We start from the raw sequence: 25,166 nt of genomic DNA on the forward strand, positions 1-25,166 counted from the left end.
CATGTCATTCTCAATGGAGAGAAGTCATCCGGAGTAAGAGTGATTTCAGGTGTGCCGCAGGGGAGTGTCATAGGACCGTTGCTATTCACAATATACATAAATGACCTTGTGGATGACATCGAAAGTTCACTGAGGCTTTTTGCAGATGATGCTGTGGTGTATCGAGAGATTGTAACAATGGAAAATTGTACTGAAATACAGGAGGATCTACAGCGAATTGACGCATGGTGCAGGGAATGGCAATTGAATCTCAATGTAGACAAGTGTAATGTGCTGCGAATACATAGAAAGATAGATCCCTTATCATTTAGCTACAATATAGCAGGTCAGCAACTGGAAGTAGTTAATTCCATAAATTATCTGGGAGTACGCATTAGGAGTGATTTAAAATGGAATGATCATGTAAAGTTGATCGTCGGTAAAGCAGATGCCAGACTGAGATTCATTGGAAGAATCCTAAGGAAATGCAATCCAAAAACAAAGGAAGTAGTTTACAGTACGCTTGTTCGCCCACTGCTTGAATACTGCTCAGCATGTGGGATCCGTATCAGATAGGGTTGATAGAAGAGATAGAGAAGATCCAACGGAGAGCAGCGCGCTTCGTTACAGGATCATTTAGTAATCACGAAAGTGTTATGGAGATGACAGATAAACTCCAGTGGAAGACTCTGCAGGAGAGACGCTCAGTAGCTCGGTACGGGCTTTTGTTAAAGTTTCGAGAACATACCTTCACCGAAGAGTCAAGCAGTATATTGCTCCCTCCTACGTATATCTCGCAAAGAGACCATGAGGATAAAATCAAAGAGATTAGAGCCCACACAGAAGCATACCAACAATCCTTCTTTCCATGAACAATACGAGACTGGAAAAGAAGGGAGAACTGATAGAGGTACTCAGGGTACCCTCCGCCACACACCATCAGGTGGCTTGCGGAGTATGGATGTAGATGTAGATGTAGAAAATGACTATTCACATTGCTGTGTAGAATGTATGAGCGTGGCGACATACCATCTGACTCTCAGAAAAAGTTATCCATACAATTCTGAAGACTGCAAGAACTGACAAGTGTGAGAATTATCACTCATGCATCCAAGTTGCTGACAAGAATAACATACAGAAGAATGGAAAAGAAAATTGAGGATGTGCTAGATCATGATCAATTTGGCTTTAGAAAAGGTAAAGGCAACAGGGAGGCAGTTCTGACCTTAAGGTTGGCAATGGCAGCAAGACTAAAGAAAAATCAAGACACATTCATAGGATTTGTCAATCTGGAAAAGCCATTTGACAATGTAAAACAGTTCAAGAGGTTTGTAATTCTGAGAAAAATAGGAGTAAGCTGTAGGGAGAGATGGGCACTCAGATTAAAAAGGGTGTAAGATTGGATGTAGTCTTTCCTTCCTACTGTTCAGTCTGTACATTGAAGAAGCAATGATGTAAATAAAAGAAAGGATCAGGAGTGGAATTAAAACTCATGGTGTAAGGATATCAATGATATGATTCACTGATGACAGAGAGAAAATGAAGAAGAATTACACAAGGAATGAACAATATAATGAATACAGAATAAGGATTGAGAGTAAATTGAAGAAAGATGGAAGTAATGAAAAGTAGCAGAAATGAGAACAGCAAGAAGCTTAGCATCAGGATTGATGATTGTGAAATAGATGAAGTTAAGGAATTCTACTACCTGGGCAGTAAAATAACCAATTGTAGATGGAGGAGGAGGACATAAAAAGCAAAGTAGCCCTGGAAAAAAAGTCTGCTAGTATCAAATATAGGCCTTAATTTGAGGAAAAAATGTGGACTGTGGGAAAACCAGAACAGAAAAGATTTGAAGCATTTGAGATATGGTGCTACAGACGAATGTTGAAAATTAGATGAACTGATAAGGTAAGGAATGAGGAGGTTCTGCACAGAATCAGAGAGGAAAGGAATATGTGGAAAACACTGAAAAGGACAAGGGACAGTATTATAGGAAATCTGTTAAGACATCAGGGAATGACTTCCACGGTACTAGAGAGAACTGTAGTGGGCAAAAACTGTAGAAGAACACAAAGATTGGAATACATCCAGCAAATAATTGAGAATGTAGGTTGCAAGTGCTGCTCTGAGATAAAGAGGCTGGCACAGGAGAGGAATTCATTCTGAGCCTCATCAAACCAGAAGACTGATTTGGGGGGGGGGGGGGGGGGGGGGAAGCGTCCACTGGGATATGACTGGTAGTTGTGCATAGTTGTGCAGAGGTGATGTCAAAATTGTGAGTGCACATTTTTATGGAAATATTGTTTGTAGATAGCCACATGCAGCTGTTGTTCTGGGGTTTGAGAAGGTCTCTGCAAGAGAATAGTCTTTTAAGTGATGTACTCATTGCATGCAGAGGTAACAGGATAAGGTCACTGATTAGTTCAGTTTGTACCGCCAGATGGCAGAGTAGGTTAATGTACTTTGATTCATCTAAAATTCCAGTTGGTTTGAAAATGCTGTCCACTGTTGCAAACGACAGAGCCAGGTGAGTAGGGTTGAACTTTGGTAGTTTGAGATGTGACCTGAACCTATGGGGTGAGGCTGAAGAGCTAATTGTAGTATTGTTCTATGTAGGAGGCAACATATGTAGGAGGCAACATGTCTGCTGATTGCTCGTGGCACACAACTGGTTGTTACAACATGGTAAGCAGTTGTTTGTATCCAATTTGCAGCATGGAAGACATGAAAGTGGCGTTATTATGTTGCAAACTTTGCAGATTAAAAGCACTGTCTGTGGTAACATAGTTCTCAAGGTCCAGCAGCAGATTTGTTGCTGGTTGCCACTGTTGAGGCATAGTTAGGCCAGTATTCTCTGTAGGCACAAGGTGCAAATTATCAGTGCACTCAATTGTCAATACTGTATTTGCACAATTATGACACTGCACATTCTGCACTGCAACCCTGTTGGCACTGTAATCCAGAAGTGGCGTGATGTGAAATGCATTGTGTAATGGCCACATTGTCATGACATAATACAGAGGACTGGATTAACACAGAGTAGCAAATTAGTGCGCATTTCATGACAGATGCAGGGCCACCAGTGTAGGAAAAGTCAACCATACATGGCACAGTTAATGGAACGTACACTTTATTCACAATAGTAACTTTACATATGTACGCATCAAACAAGTACTACAAAACACATTGTTTCTCTTCTCTCTTTGTCCTAAGATTGTATACTGTGTGCCAGCCAGAGACATTCAAGACTCATGTAGAGATCAATATTCCTGCAAAGTCAATGACAGGTTGCTGGTGGACAGCAAGCAGGAAACTGAAAAATCTTCAAATATTTAAAAACTAAGTAAAAATATCTCATTAGCCACTCCTTCTCCAATACTTGGACTCAATAATGTAATATCTGCCCACCTTCAGTATTTGTATTAGTTAAATCCTGATTTTGCCAGTATGTAGACAGTTAATACTGTTGTGTGTAAAGTTACATAAATCCTCTGTTCGAAATACTAAATAAAAAGAACAGCTGCATAGCATAGAAGGAAAAACAGTGTTTCTTTTTTTTTTTTCAAAGCCACTGTTTTTCTTCCATCATACTTAAATAAAGTAATGTAGGAATAATTACAAAAATCATGAATTTGAATAGATCTGTGTCAGTCATAACTTATTTTTGATATACTTTACAGAAGTTGCCAGATGGGGTAGCTTTGTCCTGTTAACATATACCAATAACTGGAATTGTCATGATGGGATTTATGGGACAAAGAGTGTGAATGAATGAATGAATGGAGGATACTGAATGTATACAGAGAAGGGCAGCAAGAATGGTCACAGGTTTGTTTAATCTGTGGGAGGGTGTCACAGAGATACTGAAGGAATTGAATTGGTAGACTCTTGAAGACAGATGTAAACTATCCCAAGAAAGTCTATTAACAAAGCTTCAAGAACTGGCTTTAAATGATTACTCTTGGGATACATTACAACCCCCTATGTATTGCTTACAGAGGGATTATGAGGATAAGATTAGAATAATTACTGCACACAGAGGCATTAGACAATCATTCTTCTCACAATCCATAGGTGAATGGAACAGGAAGAAACCCCTACAATTGGTACAATGAGACATACCCTCTGCCATGCACCTCACAGAGTATAGAAGTAGATGAAGATGTAGATATGTTTATTTCTCACGAAGTTTGTTGTTAACAATCCAATAAAGTTCAAAAGGTACAATAAGGTACATAATTACACCACCAGAAGGAAAAATGACATTTATTGCTCCACATTAAGATTGTCTTTAGCACAAAAAAGGGTGCTTAATGCTGCAACAAAAGGTTTTGATCACTTACCCAGTGATATAAAATGTCTGACAGACTGCAAAGTAAAATTTGATAACAAACTGAGAAAGTTTCTCAACAACTTCTTCTATTCCATAGCAGAATTACTATTATTGTATGAGGCGTGTTTTTTTTAAATAAGTACCGTTTTGAAATTTAAAAAAAAAAGTCGTGCTAAGATATCTCAATAATTTTATTTTTACATGAAAGCCTGTACCTTAATCTATGCACTGACTGCATTACAGTCTGATTCTTCCTTGTTTATGTTGTCTGCTGAGTGTTTAAGATGCCTCTGATAATCGTGAGTCCCGCCGACAGTAAAGTACAGGCTGTTACAAGATTTCATAGTGCTAAAGGCCTAAAAGCAATCAATATTCATCGTGAGATCAGTGCAGTTTATGGAGAAAAAATTATGAGTGATGGAATGGTAAGAGAGTGGGTGAGAGCATTTAAAGATGTCCGCACAAATGTGCATTATGAACAATGAAGTGGGCATCCTTCAGTTGTTAATGAAAGTTTGGTGCAGGAAGAGGACAATAAGATGAGAGAAAACAGACACTTTACGATTTTCTCCTTGCAGGATGACTTTCCTAATGTTTCTCATAGAGTTTTGTATGGCATTGTGATTGAGCACTTGAATTACCGAAAATTGTGCACGTGTTTGTTACCAAAAATGTTGACGGATGTGCACAAAACCAAACTTTTAGACAGTGCATTGACTTTCCTTGAGCAGTACTACAAGGACAGTGATGATTTCTTAAGCCAAATTGTTATGGGCCACGAAATATGGGTGGCCTACGTCACACCAGAATCAAAGCAACAGTCCATGGAATGGCAGCATGCAGATTCACCCAGAAAAGTGAAGTTTAAGCAAACAATTTCTGCCCGGAAAATCATGTGCACAGTTTTCTGGGAAAGAAAAGGAGTATTGCTTGTGGAATTTCTGCCTCATAATGGGTCAATCAATGCAGCAGTGTATTGCAAGACATTGCACAATCTGCGCCATTCAATTCAGAACAAAAGATGTGGCAAGTTGAGCAAGGGCATTGTTTTGCTGCAAGACAATGCCTGTCCACATGTGGTGAATCAGACCAAAGATCTCATCACATCTTTTCGATGGGAAACTCTAGACCATCCTCTGTACAGCCCTGATCTTGCACCCAGTGACTACCATCTGTTCCTGCACTTGAAGAAACACCTGAGAGGTCAGTATCTTCAAGACGATGATGAAGTCAAAACAGTGGTGATGCAGTGGTTAACAAGTCAGGTGGCAGACTTCTATGAGGAGGGTATTCAAAAACTGGTACAACGTTATGACAAGTGCCTGAATATTGACGGAAATCATGTAGAAAAGTAGATTAAGGTACAGACTTTCATGTAAAAATAAAATTATTGAGATGTTTTAGCACGTCTTGTTTTAATTTCAAAATAGTACTTACTTAAAAAACATGCCTCGTAACAGTGGTGGGTAGGAATTATTAACTCACATCTGTATATCTTTTTTTTTCCTTTAGAAAAAATAAAAAACTAAACATAGAAATGTTCCAAATTTAACAGTATGTACAAATTAATTTGCAATGTGAATGTAAAATGACTCTTTCCACATCATTATGATCTCTCACGCAAAATGATCCATGGAACATGTAACTAAATAATTAAATTTGTACAACCTCCTAGACACATTTAGTATACATGGTCAATATACACTTGCTTGTGTTCTACACGTGGCTTTGTTTTACTTTTCGTTCAAGACACTGGAATCTGATAGACACACGTAGCACAGGTGATTTCTGTTTTACATGAACATTTTCTGCACATGGCTTTGTGGCAATTAACACAGGTGCCATTGGTCTTACTGCCTTTGCACAGTCTGATATGGCACTTCCTCCACTTTCTAGGTGATTTTGGTCTCCTATCCTCTTCCTTTGCCTGATGTTCTTTGCTCTATCATTCCCTTGAGTTTATTTGCCAGCTGAAGTATAAACGTGTTCCTTTCCATTTTCTTCTTTGTTACTATTTTTAAATGACCCATGCATTTATTGCCAACCTTGTTCAAGATGTTGTAGAAGACATAGTCTGCCATCTCCTACATGCAACCTTTGTGGTATAATTACAGACCATTTGGTCAACCGTATCCACCCCACACTTTGTTGCATTGTAGAATGTTATGGTTTCAGGTTTCTTTTTTCCTCCCTTGCTTACTGCTGCTTTAGCATGCAGTGTACTCAGAAGAATCACATTTTTATTCTTCTTTCCTTGGTATACAGTCATGGTGCAGTCTGTGTTGCCACTACGATTCAGGATGATGGTGAAGTGTATTTCAGAATTGGGCTTCCTTACTTCATAAGGGGTTTCACAACAGATCTTGTTCACTGTACCAACTGATGAAGTTTTCTTTTCTTTGAGTTTCTTAACAAGTTGAAGAGATGTAAAGAAGCTGTCTGCTGTCACATTTCTTCCTTGATTTACAAATGGCTCCATGAAACACAGATGATTTACTCTCATAGTTGTTGCTTCTCTCTATGTGTGTCCTCTTTGCCAAGGTATTGAGAAGCATTACGTATTTACTTTGTATTTGAGAGCATACTTGTTTGGTTTGTTAGACATGAATTGAATGAACTTGCATCCTGTTTTTCTTGGTAATAGTTGCTCATCAATGGTCATATTTTCTCCATGGTGGTAAGAACAAATATTGTTTTCAGTGAAATCTCTCCAAATTCCAGATACAAGAGTGATTTGTTGAATGCCAGGCATTCAGCTCAGGTTTATTTTTCACCAAAATGAAGAAATCTGAGAAGCTCCTGAAACCTGTCCCTTGTCAAAATATCCTTGATAAAAGTAGGCCCCCAACAGTGTGACCAGATGTAGTGATCCATACCATTCACGGAAAGGCATGTATCAAATACATCAAAGATAGAGCTCAGAGTAAAGATGTCCATGATCATAATTAATTTGCAAACATCAAGCCACATACTGTGGGAAAGTATTACTCAACAGGTGAGGAGTCTACCCTCTGGAAAGCATTTGTAATCTTCTTGGAGCAAGGAGGAATGAAGGAGCTCTGGTACCATGGAAGATGACCACCACCAAGGAAGACAAATATGTTGTATATAAGCGAATGTTGTTACATACTATTCACAGACAGAATGTCAATGAGAGTTCATAGTATGTTAACAACACGTCTTTGAGACATTAATATTAGTTGGTTCCCATGTAACGTTTAAGCGTTTATCAGTTTGTGACAATATGCAGAGTTAATTGAACCAACCTACACTTCATTTAAGTAGAGAAGCAGTGTTTTGTTTTGTAGCGACTTAACTTATAGAAATCTGAACAGAAGAAAGAAGTGCAATGCTTAGGAAGCATGGGGCACAGCATACCTGGACCCTGAGATAATTCACAAGAGTTGGAAGGCTGAATCTCAACACCAATCTAATAAAGGAGTGTTAAGGCAGCAGTGTTAGGTATAGCTGCAAGGAGTAATAGATGTAGAACAGATGTTGCCAAAGCAGTCAAAACATTGCCACAATAGCTAAATACAGCAGTCAACAGCCACTAATAAACACTACACAGAGATCATCCAGACATACATTTTGTGCAAATGACACCCTGTGTATCAGTTTCTCCAGCTCCTCAAGTGACACAGTCCAGGAATTGCTTTTTAGTACTTTACCATCATTAGATACTGTGTATTTATTCATGAGAAGTAGCATTGCTTTGTCAAAAATAAGACAGAAAGCACTGGTGACAGAGTCGTTTATTCGTTGGCAAGCATAAGCACTGGTACCTTCTCTCTCCTTCAGAGAGTTCACAGCCGACTTTCTTTCAGAAGATGAAAACTTGGCAATTTTCCACACAGTTTCATCCCTAGAAACTATCTTTGTGGATGCTTCCAACTGCACTTGCTGTGAAGAGAGAGGTGATGATTGGCATAGATCAGCATATGAATCCTTTTCCACAAATCACTCCTGGTTCACAATGTCTTCATCTTCACTTGTCTCAGGTACGTAATTGTCATCTTTATCAGTGAAGTCAATTTCCAATTCAACTTCAGAATTCTCTAAGAGGTGTAACACTTCTTCATCAGAAAGTCCATGCTGACGATACGAGTTCCAAAATGTGTCTCTTGGACAGACTGTTACCTGAATGCCATGATATAAACAGTGGTAGATTGGAGTTTACATGTGCCAAGTTGCAAAAATGAGCAGCAACTGCTTTGCATGACTGCTGCCTTTTGTCACTTCATTGTTGGATAATTTACATAGACAGGGTGTTACAAAAAGGTACGGCCAAACTTTCAGGAAACATTCCTCACACACAAAGAAAGAAAATATGTTATGTGGACATGTGTCTGGAAACGCTTACTTTCCATGTTAGAGCTCATTTTATTACTTCTCGTCAAATCACATTAATCGTGGAATGGAAACACACAGCAACAGAATGTACCAGCGTGACTTCAAACACTTTGTTACAGGAAATGTTCAAAATGTCCTCCATTAGCGGGGATACATGCATCCACCCTCCGTCGCATGGAATCCCTGATGCGCTGATGCTGCCCTGGAGAATGGCGTATTGTATCACAGCCATCCACAATACGAGCACAAAGAGTCTCTACATTTGGTACCGGGATTGCGTAGACAAGAGCTTTCAAATGCCCCCATAAATGAAAGTCAAGAGGGTTGAGGTCAGGAGAGCGTGGAGGCCATGGAATTGGTCCACCTCTACCAATCCACCGGTCACCAAATCTGTTGTTGAGAAGCGTACGAACACTTCGACTGAAATGTGCAGGAGCTCCATCACACATGAACCACATGTTGTGTCATACTTGTAAAGGCACATGTTCTAGCAGCACAGGTAGAGTATCCCATATGAAATCATAATAACGTGCTCCATTGAGCGTAGGTGGACGAAACTAAAATGAGCTCTAACATGGAAATTAAGCATTTCCGGACACATGTCCACATAATATCTTTTCTTTATTTGTGTGTGAGGAATGTTTCCTGAAAGTTTGACCATACCATTTTGTAACACCCTGTATACAGAAGAGTACTTACAGTGGTGTCAATTTCACCCTATTCACTACTCTAGGTATATCGAATGGCATGTCAAAGAAAATATAAATAATTCATAAATTCTAATGGATCATTATAAAGAAGAGAAAAAATTCAGAAAATTCATGTGATTACATAATGCAGTAAATAAATTCAATATAACAAGGATGGAAAAAGTATGACAGGGGTCATTTTGATCACTGCTACCACTATGGTGTTAAATACAAAAGAAAACTGGTACTCCCTACACTGTCAGTATTCCTAAAGCTGAACTTGTCTCCAGAATGGTGTAAATGAAGAATATTCACAATATTAACAATTAATGTCCAGTGGCAATTTTTTAAAGAAAGGCAATATGATATAAAAATAGTTTATAATTCTAACATTTCAAAATTTTGCATGAGGCAACCCCACAATAACTATGATAAACACATGTATTGAGAGGAAAAAGCACTGCTCACCATAGAAACAAAGTGATAGTACGTTGAATGTGCAATAATTTCTCACTTCTCACATGGAATGCTGGGAATGGATGTATGTGATCCCCACACTGTGGATATATTGTTCTTGCAGGGTAGGCAGTATATAAAAGAAACAAATATGTTTCTGTGTTTTGGACTTCTAGGAACGCAGGTGTGACACACATGGGCCTTCACTACATGTGGAGCTCACTCATCCTGGGTCTCGAGTGACCTGCCTTCATTTTTAACCTTCCCCAACCCACTCCTCTCACCTCCCCGGTGAAGGAACTATTACTTCTGAAAGTTAGGTAGTACATTACTTTTCCTTTTGTATATGTCTGTCAGTAGTATTAAAGATTTTGCCTGCTGAAAGTACTTGGAAGTCTCATAATTTATTATTTTTCCTGACTGAATGTATTTATTTGTTTTTATGTCACTATCTGCCATTCATCACTTAGATCTTAAAATGAATAGTAGTTTGTTTCTCAATAATTATTTTTGTTCTGTCCTAGAATTCCACTATAACAATAAGATGACAACAGAGTTGTATCATCAGTTATGGATTAAACTGTGATACATTATTGGTGGGCAGTTTATTCAATTTTATTCCTTAGTATCTGCCTTCATACCTCCATTTGTTTTATTCTTGCTTGATGTTTAATGGTAGCTTTCATGTGTTGTAGAATGCCAGCTCTAGTTTTCAGTGTTTCATTGTAAAGGAACAAAATTCTCCTCTTCTCTTGCTGTAAATATATGAAAATACTTAAGAAAACCAGTAATCAAACTAAAGTATTTTAATTTATTGGTGAACATTAAGTACATGCTAATACATCATTTTAGTGGCTTATAAAAATATTTACATTTAGATTATATTTTTGCTTGATACTTCCTCAAACAATAATCTGTGTTGTGTCTAGTAAAAAAATATTTGGGAAGTATAGAAACGGAACAGATGTGTCTAAAATAATAATATTAACTCAAACAAGAAAAGTGCAGCAGTTTGTGTGTGCTTATGCATATATAATCACTCTCACTTACTCTCTCCCTCTCTGTCTTTCACACACACACACACACACACACACACACACACAGTTTTCTGGTAACTGGCCTAGGAGGAAGTGTGGATGTTTCATTAATTTGGTAGTTGACATGTCTAAACAGTCTACGAGCAGCAATTCAATATCTTTTTCTTTGTGGCAGACAAAGTAAGGATACATACTGATCATTCATACAAATATGTTGTATATGTATTCACTAGATTTGCAAGACTTTAAATGAGACACACCGTTACAAATACATGAGTAAAATTAATTGCTGGTAGAGTAAGTCTTCAAAAAGAAAATGAAAAAAACTCTAGCTTGTCTGGTTGAGATAGAATTTTGATTAAGATATAGAGATAGCGACTGTGACCCGCATCACTGGGAAGCGAGATCATTGGCAAGCGAGGAAAGGAACATCTGTGGACTAGCCAAAGACTTCTGTGCATTCTGAGCTATGATAAGTTGTGGACACGCTATTATATTGCACTTCATAAATAAAATTTATGTGCAGTTAACCACTTTGATTCCATTATTAGGACATTCCCTGTCACCTGGTTATAGGGAATACCTCCATAAATTACAATTACTTAGTGAGTACTGTATTTCACTGTGCTGTCTTGTATCCAATCAGTGAATACTAGAGTATTTTCTGACACATTAAAATATACTGCAAGGATAGCATTTGTAAAATGATTGAACAAGACTGAGATATAATTATAGACTTTTCTATGGAATTTTGAGTGGACTAAATCTCTCTAATGTATATTTACCATGAATTATAAAGGACATTATGTGTACGCGAACAATACTATATGGTTGAATAGTATCACACGCTAACAAAAGCCAGGCTCTTTCTTAATAATTACTCTATTTAAGAATAACAATGGACTCTCCTATTTGATGCAGGGATATATGTAGCACTATATTCAGAGCAGATGTGCAGTAAATTAAGTCCCTATTAATCCATTCTTGAACTACTGCTGTATCAATTATTAATGATCTTAATTCACAATGTGAAAGACAGCTACAGGTAAGTTAATACCATCATAAAATGCATGCGAATGTTTCACGTAACTACTTTCTAGGCACAATATAACACACTGAGAATACCAAACACCTGCTCAAAAAAGATTAATTTTGTATTTGGTCCTGTGTTAAGACCAAAATAATAAAATAAAAAAGTTGTCGCTTTCCTAAATGCAGACCTTATTGTTCTGTGAACTCACATTCTCAAGAGAGGCTGTAAGAAGTAACAAAACTTTTGCAGTACAGGAATGAGTTTGCGGTAATACATTGAGTTATTAATTGCTTATATAACAGTATCTCTCAAATAGTCGTATACACATTCCATTGCAAAATTTCAATTGCATATGTAGTACCCAACCAACATAAATTATTTTCAGCAAAGTATGAAATTCACAGCTCAACACAACATATAAGTTCCTTTAGGTTACTAGAACGTACTAGAATTATAATCTACATTAGATGACTCATATTCTTTGAATCACGGGATAAAAAGTCTGTGAGACATGGAATGAATTCAAAGATGTATTTTTTTAATGAAGTGCAATACAATATAACAACTTAAAATTGAGAAATATTCTAATATCACAAATTTAATATCACATATAATCAGATGTATTAGTTCTAAGAATCACTGTGGAAACAGTGATCATTGAAGCAGGAGGAGACAGCCAATAAACAATTCTTTAAAGTATTCCAAACATAACTCCATTATAGTAGCACAAGACATTTATTATGTTATGGTAGGTTGTTGAATATATGTATACCCACACATATTACTTCCTTTTGTATTGATGATAGACACTTTTAAGCCTTTTTCAGAAGTGGTCTTTTAGTCTCAGTATTATAGTCACTGCATGGGAAAACTGAGATACCATTGACAGCAAACAATGTTTGTTATTGTATTTACTGTGAAATAGTTGTAAAAATGTCATATTTTTGTAAGATGTCTCTGCACATACATCCACAATTAACACAAGATATAATTCACATTCTTCTGTAGACTGAAAATGTTATCTTTGTTATGTAAAGTCACTTCAATAATTATTCAGAAGCTCATTAGTGATGGAAATATGCAGAATAAATTAACATCCTCATTTTTATGTCAGTTGTAGCTGCAATTATGGCAACACTAATACACTTGAACCAAAGTACTTCATTATGTCAAGGATGCAAGTTTTTCTATTTATGTTATTTGTTTGAAGTCCCAAAAACTGGACATAATCTACTCCTTGAAATTACATGTTTGAATAGACTGTTGTGTCAGAGGAACTGAACTTTACATACTAAGTATTGTCAAAAATTTATTGTAATCTATTTACCTTCAATAGTGTGTTGGTATTTTCAGACATTTCAGTAATTTTCTTTTGACACAGGTAAGATGAATTTGTGGTGTCAACTATTCCATAGTATTTTAACTGTTGCATGAGGACATCATGGCCTGCCACAAAAGCCTTGGTTAAGTTACAAAATATTCTCAGTAGTAATAACGCCTAAAATTATTGATGACACAGATGATTTATTAAGAAGGGTATAGTCTGTTAGTTGACAATCATGTTCAAAATCGACTCTTTTTTTTCACTGAACATGGCTTTTGTACTACATATCTACACATACTGTTGTACATCATGCCAAATTTTTAAAAGAAATGCTTGGAGTTTTCAGCTTGTTAGATGTCCAGTCAAATTATGAGACAGTTAGGAAAGACTCTAAGAAAAGAGTGAGGCTGATTAATGATAAAACTATGGAAGATTTGAAAGAAAGCTTAAAAAAGGTTAAATGGGGTGAAGTGCTTAATGAGTCTAATGCTGTCTCTAAATTCAACATATTTCATAATGAGTTTGTATCCAGTTTTGAAAGTAGTTTTCTTAAAAATACAATTAAATGTAATAATAATAATTAATCAAAGAAACCTTCCATCACTTCAGTTATCAGAGTCTATTCACAGTGAAAAACGGACTTGAACAAAATAAGCAGAACAAGTAATGACCTAGAAATACTTTCTTATTATAGACACTATAGTAAAATATTTGGAAATTAGTTTTAAAAATATCTAGGAGTATGCACATTTTGTCAAAACTGACAAGTATGATTATAAAATAAAATCAATATGGAATATCATTAAAGAAGAGACAGGGAAAGAAGCCATAGAAGATGGCATGATTTCTGTTACAGGAAATGGGAGTATTGTAAAAGACAGTTTATGTGTATCAGATATTTTTAATAATTACTTTTTAAAAACAGGCAACAAAATTGGTGCAAATAGTTCAGAAGAGAAAGCAAAGCAGAACATTGAAGAAGCAACATACAGGACTTTTAGTGAAATGCAAATTAATCTCACATCCCCAGCTGACATAAGTAATATTATCATGTCTTTAAAAACTAAAAGTTCAAGAGGGATGGATAATATTTCCAATAAGCCACTAAAAAGTTGTGGCCCTATAATATGTAATATTCATAGTCAATGTAATGCAGTATTAACTCAGGGTGTTTTCTCAGGCCTCTCTGTAAAAAGAGATGTCTCCACAGATGTCGATAACCATCCGGTGTCACTCCTTATGTTATTTTCTAAAATTTTTGGGGCTGTAATGTACTCCACAGTTGTCATCCACCTGTGTGGTAATGGGATACTTAGCCAATCACAGTTTAGATTCCAAAATGGCCATTATACTGAGTCAGCTATTTATCATTTATGGAGCACATAACAAAATCTTTAAATGATAAAATATTGTCAATTGGGATGTGCTGTGATTCATCAAAGACAATTGATTGTGTCAGTCACAATACTCTATTAGGGAGGTTAAGGTTTTATGGAATATATTGTTCAGCAAATGCCTGGCTTAATTCTTAATTGTCTGCCCCGACAGCTGAGTGGTCAGCGTCATGGATTGCTGTCCTATGGGCCCGGATTCAATTCCCGGCTGGGTCAGAGATTTTCTCCACACAGGGACTGGGTGTTGCATTGTCTTCATCATCATTTCATCCTCATCTGGGCGCAGGTCGCCCACTGTGGCGTCGAATGTAATAAGCCCTGCACCAAGGCGGCCGGACCTGCCCCGCAAGGGGCCTCCCGGCCAACAACGCCAAATGCTCATTTGCATTTCATTTCCAATTCTCAGTTAAGAAACACAATACAGAAAGTTACCCTATAGGCTGTTTGAATTATACAAAGAGGGATAAGGGCGTCCATACCTGGCGGCCAGTGAAAAGAAAAAATATAGTGTAGCTAGGAGTCTTTCTTTCAAGAAAACGATTTAAAAGTTGGTGTAACACATATTTTTAAAAGGGTCAAAACTGGAACTTTTTAGTGGCATCTTACAATTCGCCATTCATCTTTCAAAATATCAGAAATTCTCCATACCCCCAGGTCTAGCCCCCCATCCCCTTACAAGCTACTGTATGAGTGTGCTTGAAGAGGGATACCACAACACCTGGGTAGAGAGAAATTAGAATGACAGTGCTACAGTGTTTGATCATCAAAGCCCTAGTGTCCTTGTGTTATGTTAACAATCTGCTATTTTATTTGAATCAGGAGGCAGAATTAATCCTGGCCACTCATGATACAGGCATTTTTGTGAAGCAAAGCAAAGAAGCATCAGTAGAGAAAGTAGTAAATGATGTGAAAATTGCTGAAAGATTTTGAACAAATGGGCTAACTTTAAACTTTGATAAATTGCATTTCAACATATTCCAACTCCTATTAAAGGGACATTGTATGTAGGAGATACAATGCCACCAATGTTAAATTATCGAATTTTGTGACGCATTAGCTTGGAAACTTTTTAAGACAGAAACTTACAATTTTCCATAATTATTGAATGCACCTTTCTAGATACACGGAACTAGAATTATTACTAAAATTGTACTGCAGGGCAGGTTATCTTCTTTTTTTTCCAAACACTCAATTTTTTGATAGAATTTTGTAAATAAATGAACATAAAAACAAAACAACTCAGGATATTTTAATTATTCTAGTTCCATGTGTTAAATCTCACACTTGGCATGCTGTGAAAATTTCATGTCTCTACCATTAGAACGTTTTTAGAAAATGGGTCATTTATTGCAAAAAATGCAGTTCAGAGATATTGAGGTTTAAAACTTGTTTTAATTACAAATTCTTATACAGACTTACATTTCTGTGTCTTTTATGCATTAGAATTGTCCTGGCCCATGTCTGTTGTCCTGGCCCATGTCTGTGTCTTCTTCAGTGTCACAACAGCCCAGTGCTTGCCTCCTCCTTTTCTTTCTTGCTTATTTTGTCATGTGCTGAGCAGCTAACTCTGCTTCACGTACATGAAGCTCATCCAGTTCCCGCAGTCCTTCAGCTGTGTCCTGTCCAAATCTTGCTCCTAACTTCTCCTGAACCTTAAGTCTTTCTTAGTTCCCACCATTAAAAGTTATTACAGCATCAGACACTGCTACCTTTAGAGTCATAAGTCCAACAAATACATTTTTAGGCACACGGCGCCAAACAACATGCAAAGTTTAACTTCACCACCACAAAGACAGCGTGAGACAGTTTCAGAAAGAACTTGTGCAAGAATTTACAGATCAGTAATGAAGTTGTCCATAATATCATTACTCTTACCACTGTCACCTGTGTAGCTGCAAAATTTGACAATCACACGTCAACATTCAAAATATTATTTGAAGATCTCACAATTGTCTGATTTTAATACAATATATACCAAAATGTTCAGAAAATTCCAAAGTACATTATGGAGTAGGAAACAGAAAACGTAACATTTCAACAGATTTCACATACAATGTCCCCTTAACCTTGTATAGCAACAAGAAAAAATATACGGAGCAGAAAATTGTAAGTGCTTAGGCATGCAAATTGATGAAAAGTTAAACTGTAGGTCTGCTACAGCATTTGGGTTCAGCGACTTTTGTCATCAGGATAATTGCCATCTTTGGAGGCATAAAAGTCAGTAATTTAACACATTTTGCATATTTTCATTCATTTTTACTTTATGGGATGATATTCTGGGGTAACTGCTCATTTAGGCAAAAAACATTAATTGTGCAAAAGAAAGTAAATAATATTATGTGTGGAGTTCACAAATGTAAATCTTGCAGATAGCTCTTTAAACAGTTGGGAATATTAACCACAGTCTCATATTAAATTTATTCACTCATAAAAATTGTTACTAATAATCCATCTTTTTAAGTTTGAGAGTAATGGAGATATTCACAAGTACAACACTAGAAGGGAAATGATGTTTATTAGCCTTTTAATGAATCTAAAGTTGGCACTGAATGGGGAAGAATATGCAGCTGTAAAACTCTTTGACAATCTGCCCATGGAAATAAAATGTCTGGCAAACAGCAGAAGTCTTTTCAGATGTAGATTAAAGACATTTCTCCTTGACAACTCCTTGGAACAATTCTTGAATCACAAAAAAAATCTGTAAATGGTCAGCATTCATTTTTAGTTGTATATAAGCATTCTATGTTAGTTCTGTTGACACATTCTACTTCATAATATTTGTCATGATTCTGGTCTATGGAATAGAAACTAACAAACTAACCAACAATGTTGGGACAGCTATCAGCCAGGCAGGTGTGAACTGATGGAGGAGGCAAGGTGGTTGCCCAGGAGGTTCCACAGAAAGGCAGCTGCAAATATAACAAATTCTGTTTTGACATACCTGTGTTGCTTGATACACCAGGACAGTGGCTGGCTGGCTGTTCAGTTCTGCTGGGTTGGCTCTTTGATGCTGACATAGTTACTCCACTGAGTTCTGGTGGTCTCATTTACATTGGCCATGTGTCTCCACATCAGCTGTTTGTACTCACTGATGGTATACCTGCTATGATGTTGTGCAGTACTTCAGCTGCAGCAGGATGGTGGACACCTAGCATGATGAGATGTCCATCCTGCAATGGTGGTAGACAATTGGTGTACATGGGGAGCAGTAGTCCATGCTTCTGGAATTGAACTGGACTAGCTAACTGCACCATGACACTAAGTCTAGGGAAGGACTTAGTCCATAGAGCTGTTATCCTGTGGTAGCCTCAAATTAGTGACTTCTACTGGGAGGTCCAAGTGGTATCCTTGTCTGGCACAGCCCTGTTGCTTTGATAGGACTGCAAGGCTAAGAGTGATTTCATTACAAAAATGTCCAGTATGTGTAGTCATCGGCAGTGCATTTGTTGTGCATATGCAGCACTTCTAATCACTTAACCAAAAACACCACTGCCACTGTCATTGTGGAAATCTGACAAGCCTCTTACTGCACTAGTCTGCTCAGTGCCACTGCATTTCCTATTTCAACAATCTAACATGCCTCGCAACTTTGTGATGGCCTTGTTGAATTATTACAGTGACAATGTGCTGTGCTCACCTGTTCTCAGTGCTGCTGCAACACGCCACTCAGACTCACATTTATTTCAATATATGGTCACTTCATTACACAACTAGCAGTCAAACAAATTCATATTTCTGAATAAATACATCCTCCCAACTTGAGAGAGGAAAAAAGTGAAGTCCTAACATCAGTGATCAGGCTGATCAGATTCATGAAGTAGAATACCAAGGACAAAATGAGAAATGTGGGAAATACTCTTTTTTCTTTTTTCTCTTTAGCAAACCTCAAAAATTTAATTCATACTGAAAAACATTTATTAGAAGTTAAAATGTTGTGCCATGTCTGAGTCTTGGCCCGTCAGATACATGTCTTTTATCACACTCTAATGCATACTTTTGTCTTCTTGCCATGTTCAAATGCTCATTTCTTGTCAAGTAGCCCTCCTGCTATATGGTGCTATCTAGAAAAACTACAACATTAATTGTAACGGGTCACTTTAATGCCAACTTTCTAACAGAAGAGGGAAACAGAACAGACCTTGAACACCTGATGTGGTCTTGCAACTTAGTAAAGTGTTAGACCCTCTGTCTTGTGTGAAGAGCCTGTTCTAGTACTTTAACAGACAAAATATATGTAGAAAAGGAAGCTTGTAATAATTTAACTGTGAAAAATATTATAAATGGCCTCTCTGACCGTGATTGGCATTACTTCACCATAAACCAAATAAATGTGCAAAGAAAAATAAATTTCATTTGTAAAAATAGGAGGACTAGAAACAGACACACCATGGAAAACTGTTGTAATCATCAGCTACAGCTTGTGGACTGGTCTCATGTATATGCTGCTATTGATGTTAACTCCAAATTTAATACATTTATGAATGAGGTTACAAGTCTGTATGAAGAAACATTTCTTAAAATGTTAGGGAGGGAAAGTCTGTCTAAATCAGGCTGCAGGCCTTGGATAACTGAGTGTATCAAAATTTCTTGTAGAATGAAAAGGAAGTTTTATGAAGCAGCCAAGAGGTCAAATCATCTCAATAAGATTAGCCATTACAAACCATACAATTCAATTCTTAACAAGACCATACAGGCATCAGAGAACATGTTATTTATTTTTTATTTATTTACATGTCAAGTTCCATAGGACCAAATTGAGGAGCAAATCTCCAAGGTCATGGAATATGTCAGTATATGAAATTACAACATGAAAGTAAGAACAGATAAAAATAAAATGTTTATGAACCCAAAATAAGTCAAGCCATAAATTTAATTAAATGCAATCAACAATACAACAAGAATCAGCTTAATTTTTCAAGGAACTTCTCAACAGAATAGGAGAAGTGATCCATGAGGAAACTTTTCAGTTTCGATTGAAAATGCATGGATTGCTGCTAAGATTTTTGAGTTCTTGTGGTAGCTTATTGAAATGGATGCAGCAGTATACTGCACACCTTTCACGTAGGAGTCAAGGAAGTCCGATCCAAATGCAGGTTTTATTTTGAATTGTTCAGTTTCACTAATCAAATGCCCATTCTGTGAAATTAAAACGTCAGGTTTTGTTGAATAGTGTGCTAGAACCTGTAAACATTGAGTCTTACTGTGACTTAGTGTAAGTTCATTTTCTACAAGCCACACACTTATGTCATGAAATGCACTATTTGACACAGTGCCAATGCTGCACACAACGTCCTTTACTACCAAGCTAGTGTCATCAGCAAACAGAAATATTTTAGAGTAACCTGTAATACTACAGGGAATCATTTATATAAATAAGGAATAGGAGTGGCCCCAACACTGATCCCTTGGGCACCCCCCATTTGACCGTACTCCACTTGGTCCACACATCACAGCCATTTTCAACACTGTGAATAACGACCTTTTGCTGTCTGTTGGTAAAGTAAAAGGTGAACAAATTGTGAGCTACTCCCTGTATTCCATAATCAAACGTCTTAGTTAAATCAAAACGTTTGCCTAGCTTTTGAAACCTTTTGTTTAACCCATCCAGTACCTCACAGAGAAAAGAGAATATAGGATTTTCAGTTGTTAAATGATATCTAAAGTTGAACTGTTCATTTTATAGCAAGTCATACTATATAAAATGATCAATTATTCTTATGTACACAGCCTTTTCAATAACTTTAGCAAACACTGATGGCTTAGAGATAGGTCTAAAATTATTTACATTATCCCTTTCTCCATTTTTATAAAGTGGCTTTACTACTGAGTACTTTACTCATTCAGGAAACTGAGCATTCCTAAAGGAAAAATTACAGATATGGCTAAATACAGGGCTAACATGTGCAGCACAGTACTTTAATATTCTGCTAGACACTCCATCATATGCTTGAGAGTCCTTTCTCTACTTGGAAACATGATGTCCTCTGAAGGTGAGCCCTTAGTTAGAGGGACTTCCCTTAAGCAGGTATACCTATCAGCTGACTTCAATCTAAAAAAAGGAATTTTTCCATGGGTGATCCCACCACCACCCACTACACCTATAAGCTTTGCCAACCTCCCTTTCCCTTACTTACTGAGGTGCAGGCTGTGCCTAGTGAAACCTGATTGACTGATAGACTCAACTGGCACCATGGCAATGTGATCCATGCCCTCTGCCATCCGAGCCTTCTCCAGCTCCATGTTAATGCGCCTAACAGCCGCATTAAGATGCGGCCAATCATGACACTGAAACAGCTGCACAAAATGCACATTAGTGCCACTAGTTTGAGTAGCTATCTTTACCAGGTCACCTGCATCATATTCACCATCCCTGTCAAGAGTATCCCCTGCCCCACCCACTATCACTACCTGATCCTCTTTCGTAAAATTCCTAATTCCTACATATCTCCCCTAAGCTGTCAGTCACCTGAGCCAACCCTGTACTAGGCTTCACAGTGCTGGTGACCTGGTGCTCACTCCCCAACACATCCTGCAACTGCTGGCCCACACCTCTACCTAGGCCTCCTAACTGCTGAGGACTGCTGCATGTTTCCTACACCTACAGCTACAAGAGGCTCCTCTCCACTCAACTCTGACAGTTGGTCAAATCTATTGCATACACGCAAAGTATAATTGTCTGAATACCTCCTCCTCCTACCTGCCTTATTACCAACTGCCAGTTCCCGTTCCCCAGCACCCTTCACCCTCCTCTACCTATGTAGTTCCTCCTTTGTGTGTTGTAACTACACCTAAAGGACATAGATCTTACACTCCTGCTCATCTATGAACTTATTTCTACTAAAGATTCTGCATTGTTCTTGTAGGCAAAAATTAAATTTAATTAAAAACTATTTGGAATTTTGTAAAGAAGAAAACAGGAAAAGTTCAGTTTGCAGTGAAAATATCTAAACAAAAAATGAGAATCACCATGTTAGTGATAAAAAACAGCTACTGAGACATTTAACAAACTCTTTTAACAGCAACACAACAAACATGATCACAAGGCTCCATAAATCCAGCCATGAATTTTCTGCAAGTGAGCATCCCTAGCACAGTACAAAATATCCAAGTAACTACAGTCACTATCCTGGAAATTGAAGGATTCACTAAATCTCTGAAAAATAAAAACCCTACTGGAGTTGACAACTTGATTATCACATTATCAAAATACTGCTTAGTCATGTAAGTAAAATCCTGTGCCACACATTCAATACATCACTTAAGCAATGCTTAAACATGCAGTTGTAAGACCATTGTATAAGAAGGGAGATAAGACAGATACTGCAAACTGTCCATAAGTCTCACTACTGACTTTCCAGCAGCTTTGAGAAACTACTGCATGCCAGGATTGTTAAGCACTTCAGGTTAGCATAATATCATCCGAAGGGGTCAGTTTGGTTTTCAGAGGGGTCATCAACAATATGCAATATTTGATTTTGCAGAGCAAAAACATGAAGATGGTTGGAATATTTTGTGACCTAACAAAAGCATTTAATTGTGTCAGTCACCAAATGTTTTTATACAAAGCTATATATTTAGATATAAGTGGTGAAGCAGAGAAGTGGCTTGATTTGTATTTTTCAAGCAGAAAGTTGTACTGGATACCTCGAGAAGGCATTCAGCATCATCAGAGTGTGGCACCATCACACATGGAGTGCCTCATGGCTCAGTTGTGGGGCTCCTACTTTTCATTATCTACCTTTTTTATATACTATTGTAAATTCACCAACTTTTCTGATGACACTGCATGACTTATTGATAGTTCATTATACAAACTTGAGGTGTCAGTTAATTTTTTTTTTAGGGATATTGTGAACTGGTTAACATAAATGGTCTTTTTGTGAATCACACTACAACAAATTATATCCAGTTTCACACAACCAGCAGAGATGAAGAAATAAGAGAAAAAATAGGTGACCAGCAGATATCTAGGATGGATAGTTCAAATTACTTGAGCTTACATACTGATAGCAAACTTAAGTGGTCAAACTGCATCCTGGATCTGTGCAAAAGATTGAACTTGGAAACTTATACTTTACATACTGTTTGTTCTTACAGAAATATGGAATCCATTAAATCTGCTTACCATGGTTATTTTCATGCCATTGTGGCATATGATATCATAATTTTGGGAAATCAGCCACTAAACAGAAAAGTGCTATGTGCACAGAACGGAGCCATAGGAATCATGAGTGGGAGCCTAGAGCCACATGAAATTTCCACATTCACTGCTCAATATGTATTCTCCCTGATGTGTTTCATACGTCATGACACTAAAGAAAAGGTGATATCCACTATGAGCATGTTAACTTAAGAGTAGTACAGAAGAAGATCTTTAATGCTCTTGCCTTGCCAATTAAGTGATTACCACGCTCACTCCCCACTACCTATAATAGCATTGTATTATGGATTACTGCATCATGAAGCTACTATTAATATTGTCTGCCAGGTTATTGATATACATGGGCAGTACACTTCCCTGGGGCATACCAGAAATTACTTCTACTTTTACACTCCATCTAAGATAACAGGCTGCATCCTCCATAGCTAGAAATGATCAATCCAGTTACAGAATTCGTATAATATGCCATATGACCACACTCTTGCTAATAAACATTGGTGTGATACTGAAGCAAACTTCTTGAAAATCAAGAAATTCTGCATCCACTGTTTAACTTAATCTACGGCTTTCAGGTTGTCATGTGACATTACAATGTGATGGGCTTCACATGACCATTGTTGACGGAATCCATTCTGGACTTGGATAAGTTAGAAGACCAAGAAGTTCTTGAGCATTTCAGTGGAAATGTTAGACAGTGTTTGACTGGAACAGGAGAGAATAATACAACAGAAGATGAATGGTTATTTTCAAATACAAAACAGTTACTGCCGCAGAGGATTAAACAGGTAAAAAGATGAGGTCTAATGGAAACCTTTGGATAACATAAGAGATATTAAATTTCATTGACACAAGGAGAAAATATAAAAATCCATTAAATGAAGTAGGTGGATGGGAATATGAATGTCTAACATAATTAAGTTCACAGTAAATGCAAATGCAATATGGCTAAGTGAGAATGGCTACAGGACAAATGCATTGTTGTAGAGGCATGCATGACTACCAGAAAGACAGGTGCCACCTATAGAAATATTTAACAGACCCCGAGACCTCTGGAGAAAAGAAAAGTGGCTGCATGAATATCAAGAGCTCAACAAATACTAAGCAAAGAAGGGAAAAGTGCAAAGAATATATAGAAAGACTATATAAGGAGAATAAACTTCAACATAATTTTATGGAAAGAGAAGAGAAAATAAATAAAGATGAGATGGCAGATATAATACCACAAGAAGAATTTGACAGAGCACTAAAACGCCTAGACTGAAACAAAGAGAAGACAACATTCCCTCAGAATTCTTGAGTTGCCTAGGAGAGTCAGCCGTGACAAAACAGTTCACCTGGTGTGTAAAATGTGCCAGGTGTCTGAAAAAGAATGTACCCTTTCAAAAAAATATTCTCAGGTCCCATGAAGTGAAATTAGAGTCCTTTATATTCCAAAAGTGAGGTAATATATATCATAGTTGTTACCTACATTACAAAGATTCAATATTGGTACCCTGCATGACATAGCGGCTATTTAGTCAACAGTCCATTTCCTCCTATATTTGAATCAACATGTGTCTCATAATAGCAGCAAAGGCTTCAATGATCCACTGTCATAGCTCTCTCAGATCCTGAGGCAATGCTTGGATGAGGACATGTCTATGACAAAGCCCCATAAAAATAAGTCGCATGATGTCATGTCTGAAGACCTCAGGGACCATCGCAATAATGTTTCATTATCAGGGGCAGTACAACCCATTCAGTGCTGTGGGAGACGTCCATTCAGATATCCTCTAATAACATTATGAATGTGAAGTGGAGCTCCATCTTGTCTGAAAACAAAATCTTGGAATTTCTTCTCAAATTGTTGTTTAAACCACATCTGGAGCATGTCAAGATACAAAAGTCCCATAACTGTACTTTCTGCAAAGAAAAATGGCTCATAAAGTTTCAATCTGAACATGACAGAAAAGACATTCAACTTTGGAGACTCTCTGACATGGCCAATGATTCATTATAGTTGTTCTGAACCCTGGATCCAAACATTATGCCTATTAACTTTGTCATTGATGTTGAAGGTCACTTCATCACTGGAGACTACCCACCCATAAAAATAACAATTTTTATGGATTCCTAACATGTCTACATTGAAGACAGATGAAGTTTTTTTTGTCTTCATTGAATACCTGCACAAGTCACAGCTTGTAAGCCTTGAATTTCAAATTCTTGTGAAGATTATCCTGGACTGTTGAGTGAGGCAATGCTGACTCTTCAGTTGCCTTTTTAACAGACTCTGTGGGGCTGCATTGGAAGAACTGCTAAACTATATCCACTGTCTACTCTGGATTTGAAGGATGAATGGTGCTTTTATCTTTGCATACGTGTTCTGTCTCCATGAGTTGTCTATGCCAGTGTTCAGTGGAGT

General features: G+C 37.3%; 1 protein-coding gene across 1 annotated transcript in view; it reads right to left on the minus strand.

Annotated features, from left to right (window-relative positions):
- Positions 1-25,166, minus strand: part of LOC126196566 (protein sneaky) — a 299,090-nt gene that overhangs the window by 42,136 nt on the left and 231,788 nt on the right. Inside the window, exon 10 of the mRNA XM_049934577.1 lies at positions 10,455-10,568. Within this exon, the coding sequence (XP_049790534.1) occupies positions 10,455-10,568 (114 nt within the window). The remainder of the gene's footprint in view (positions 1-10,454; positions 10,569-25,166) is intronic.

The sequence above is a fragment of the Schistocerca nitens genome, chromosome 1, assembly GCF_023898315.1.
Source record: "Schistocerca nitens isolate TAMUIC-IGC-003100 chromosome 1, iqSchNite1.1, whole genome shotgun sequence".
Classification (NCBI taxonomy): Eukaryota; Metazoa; Arthropoda; class Insecta; order Orthoptera; family Acrididae; genus Schistocerca; species Schistocerca nitens.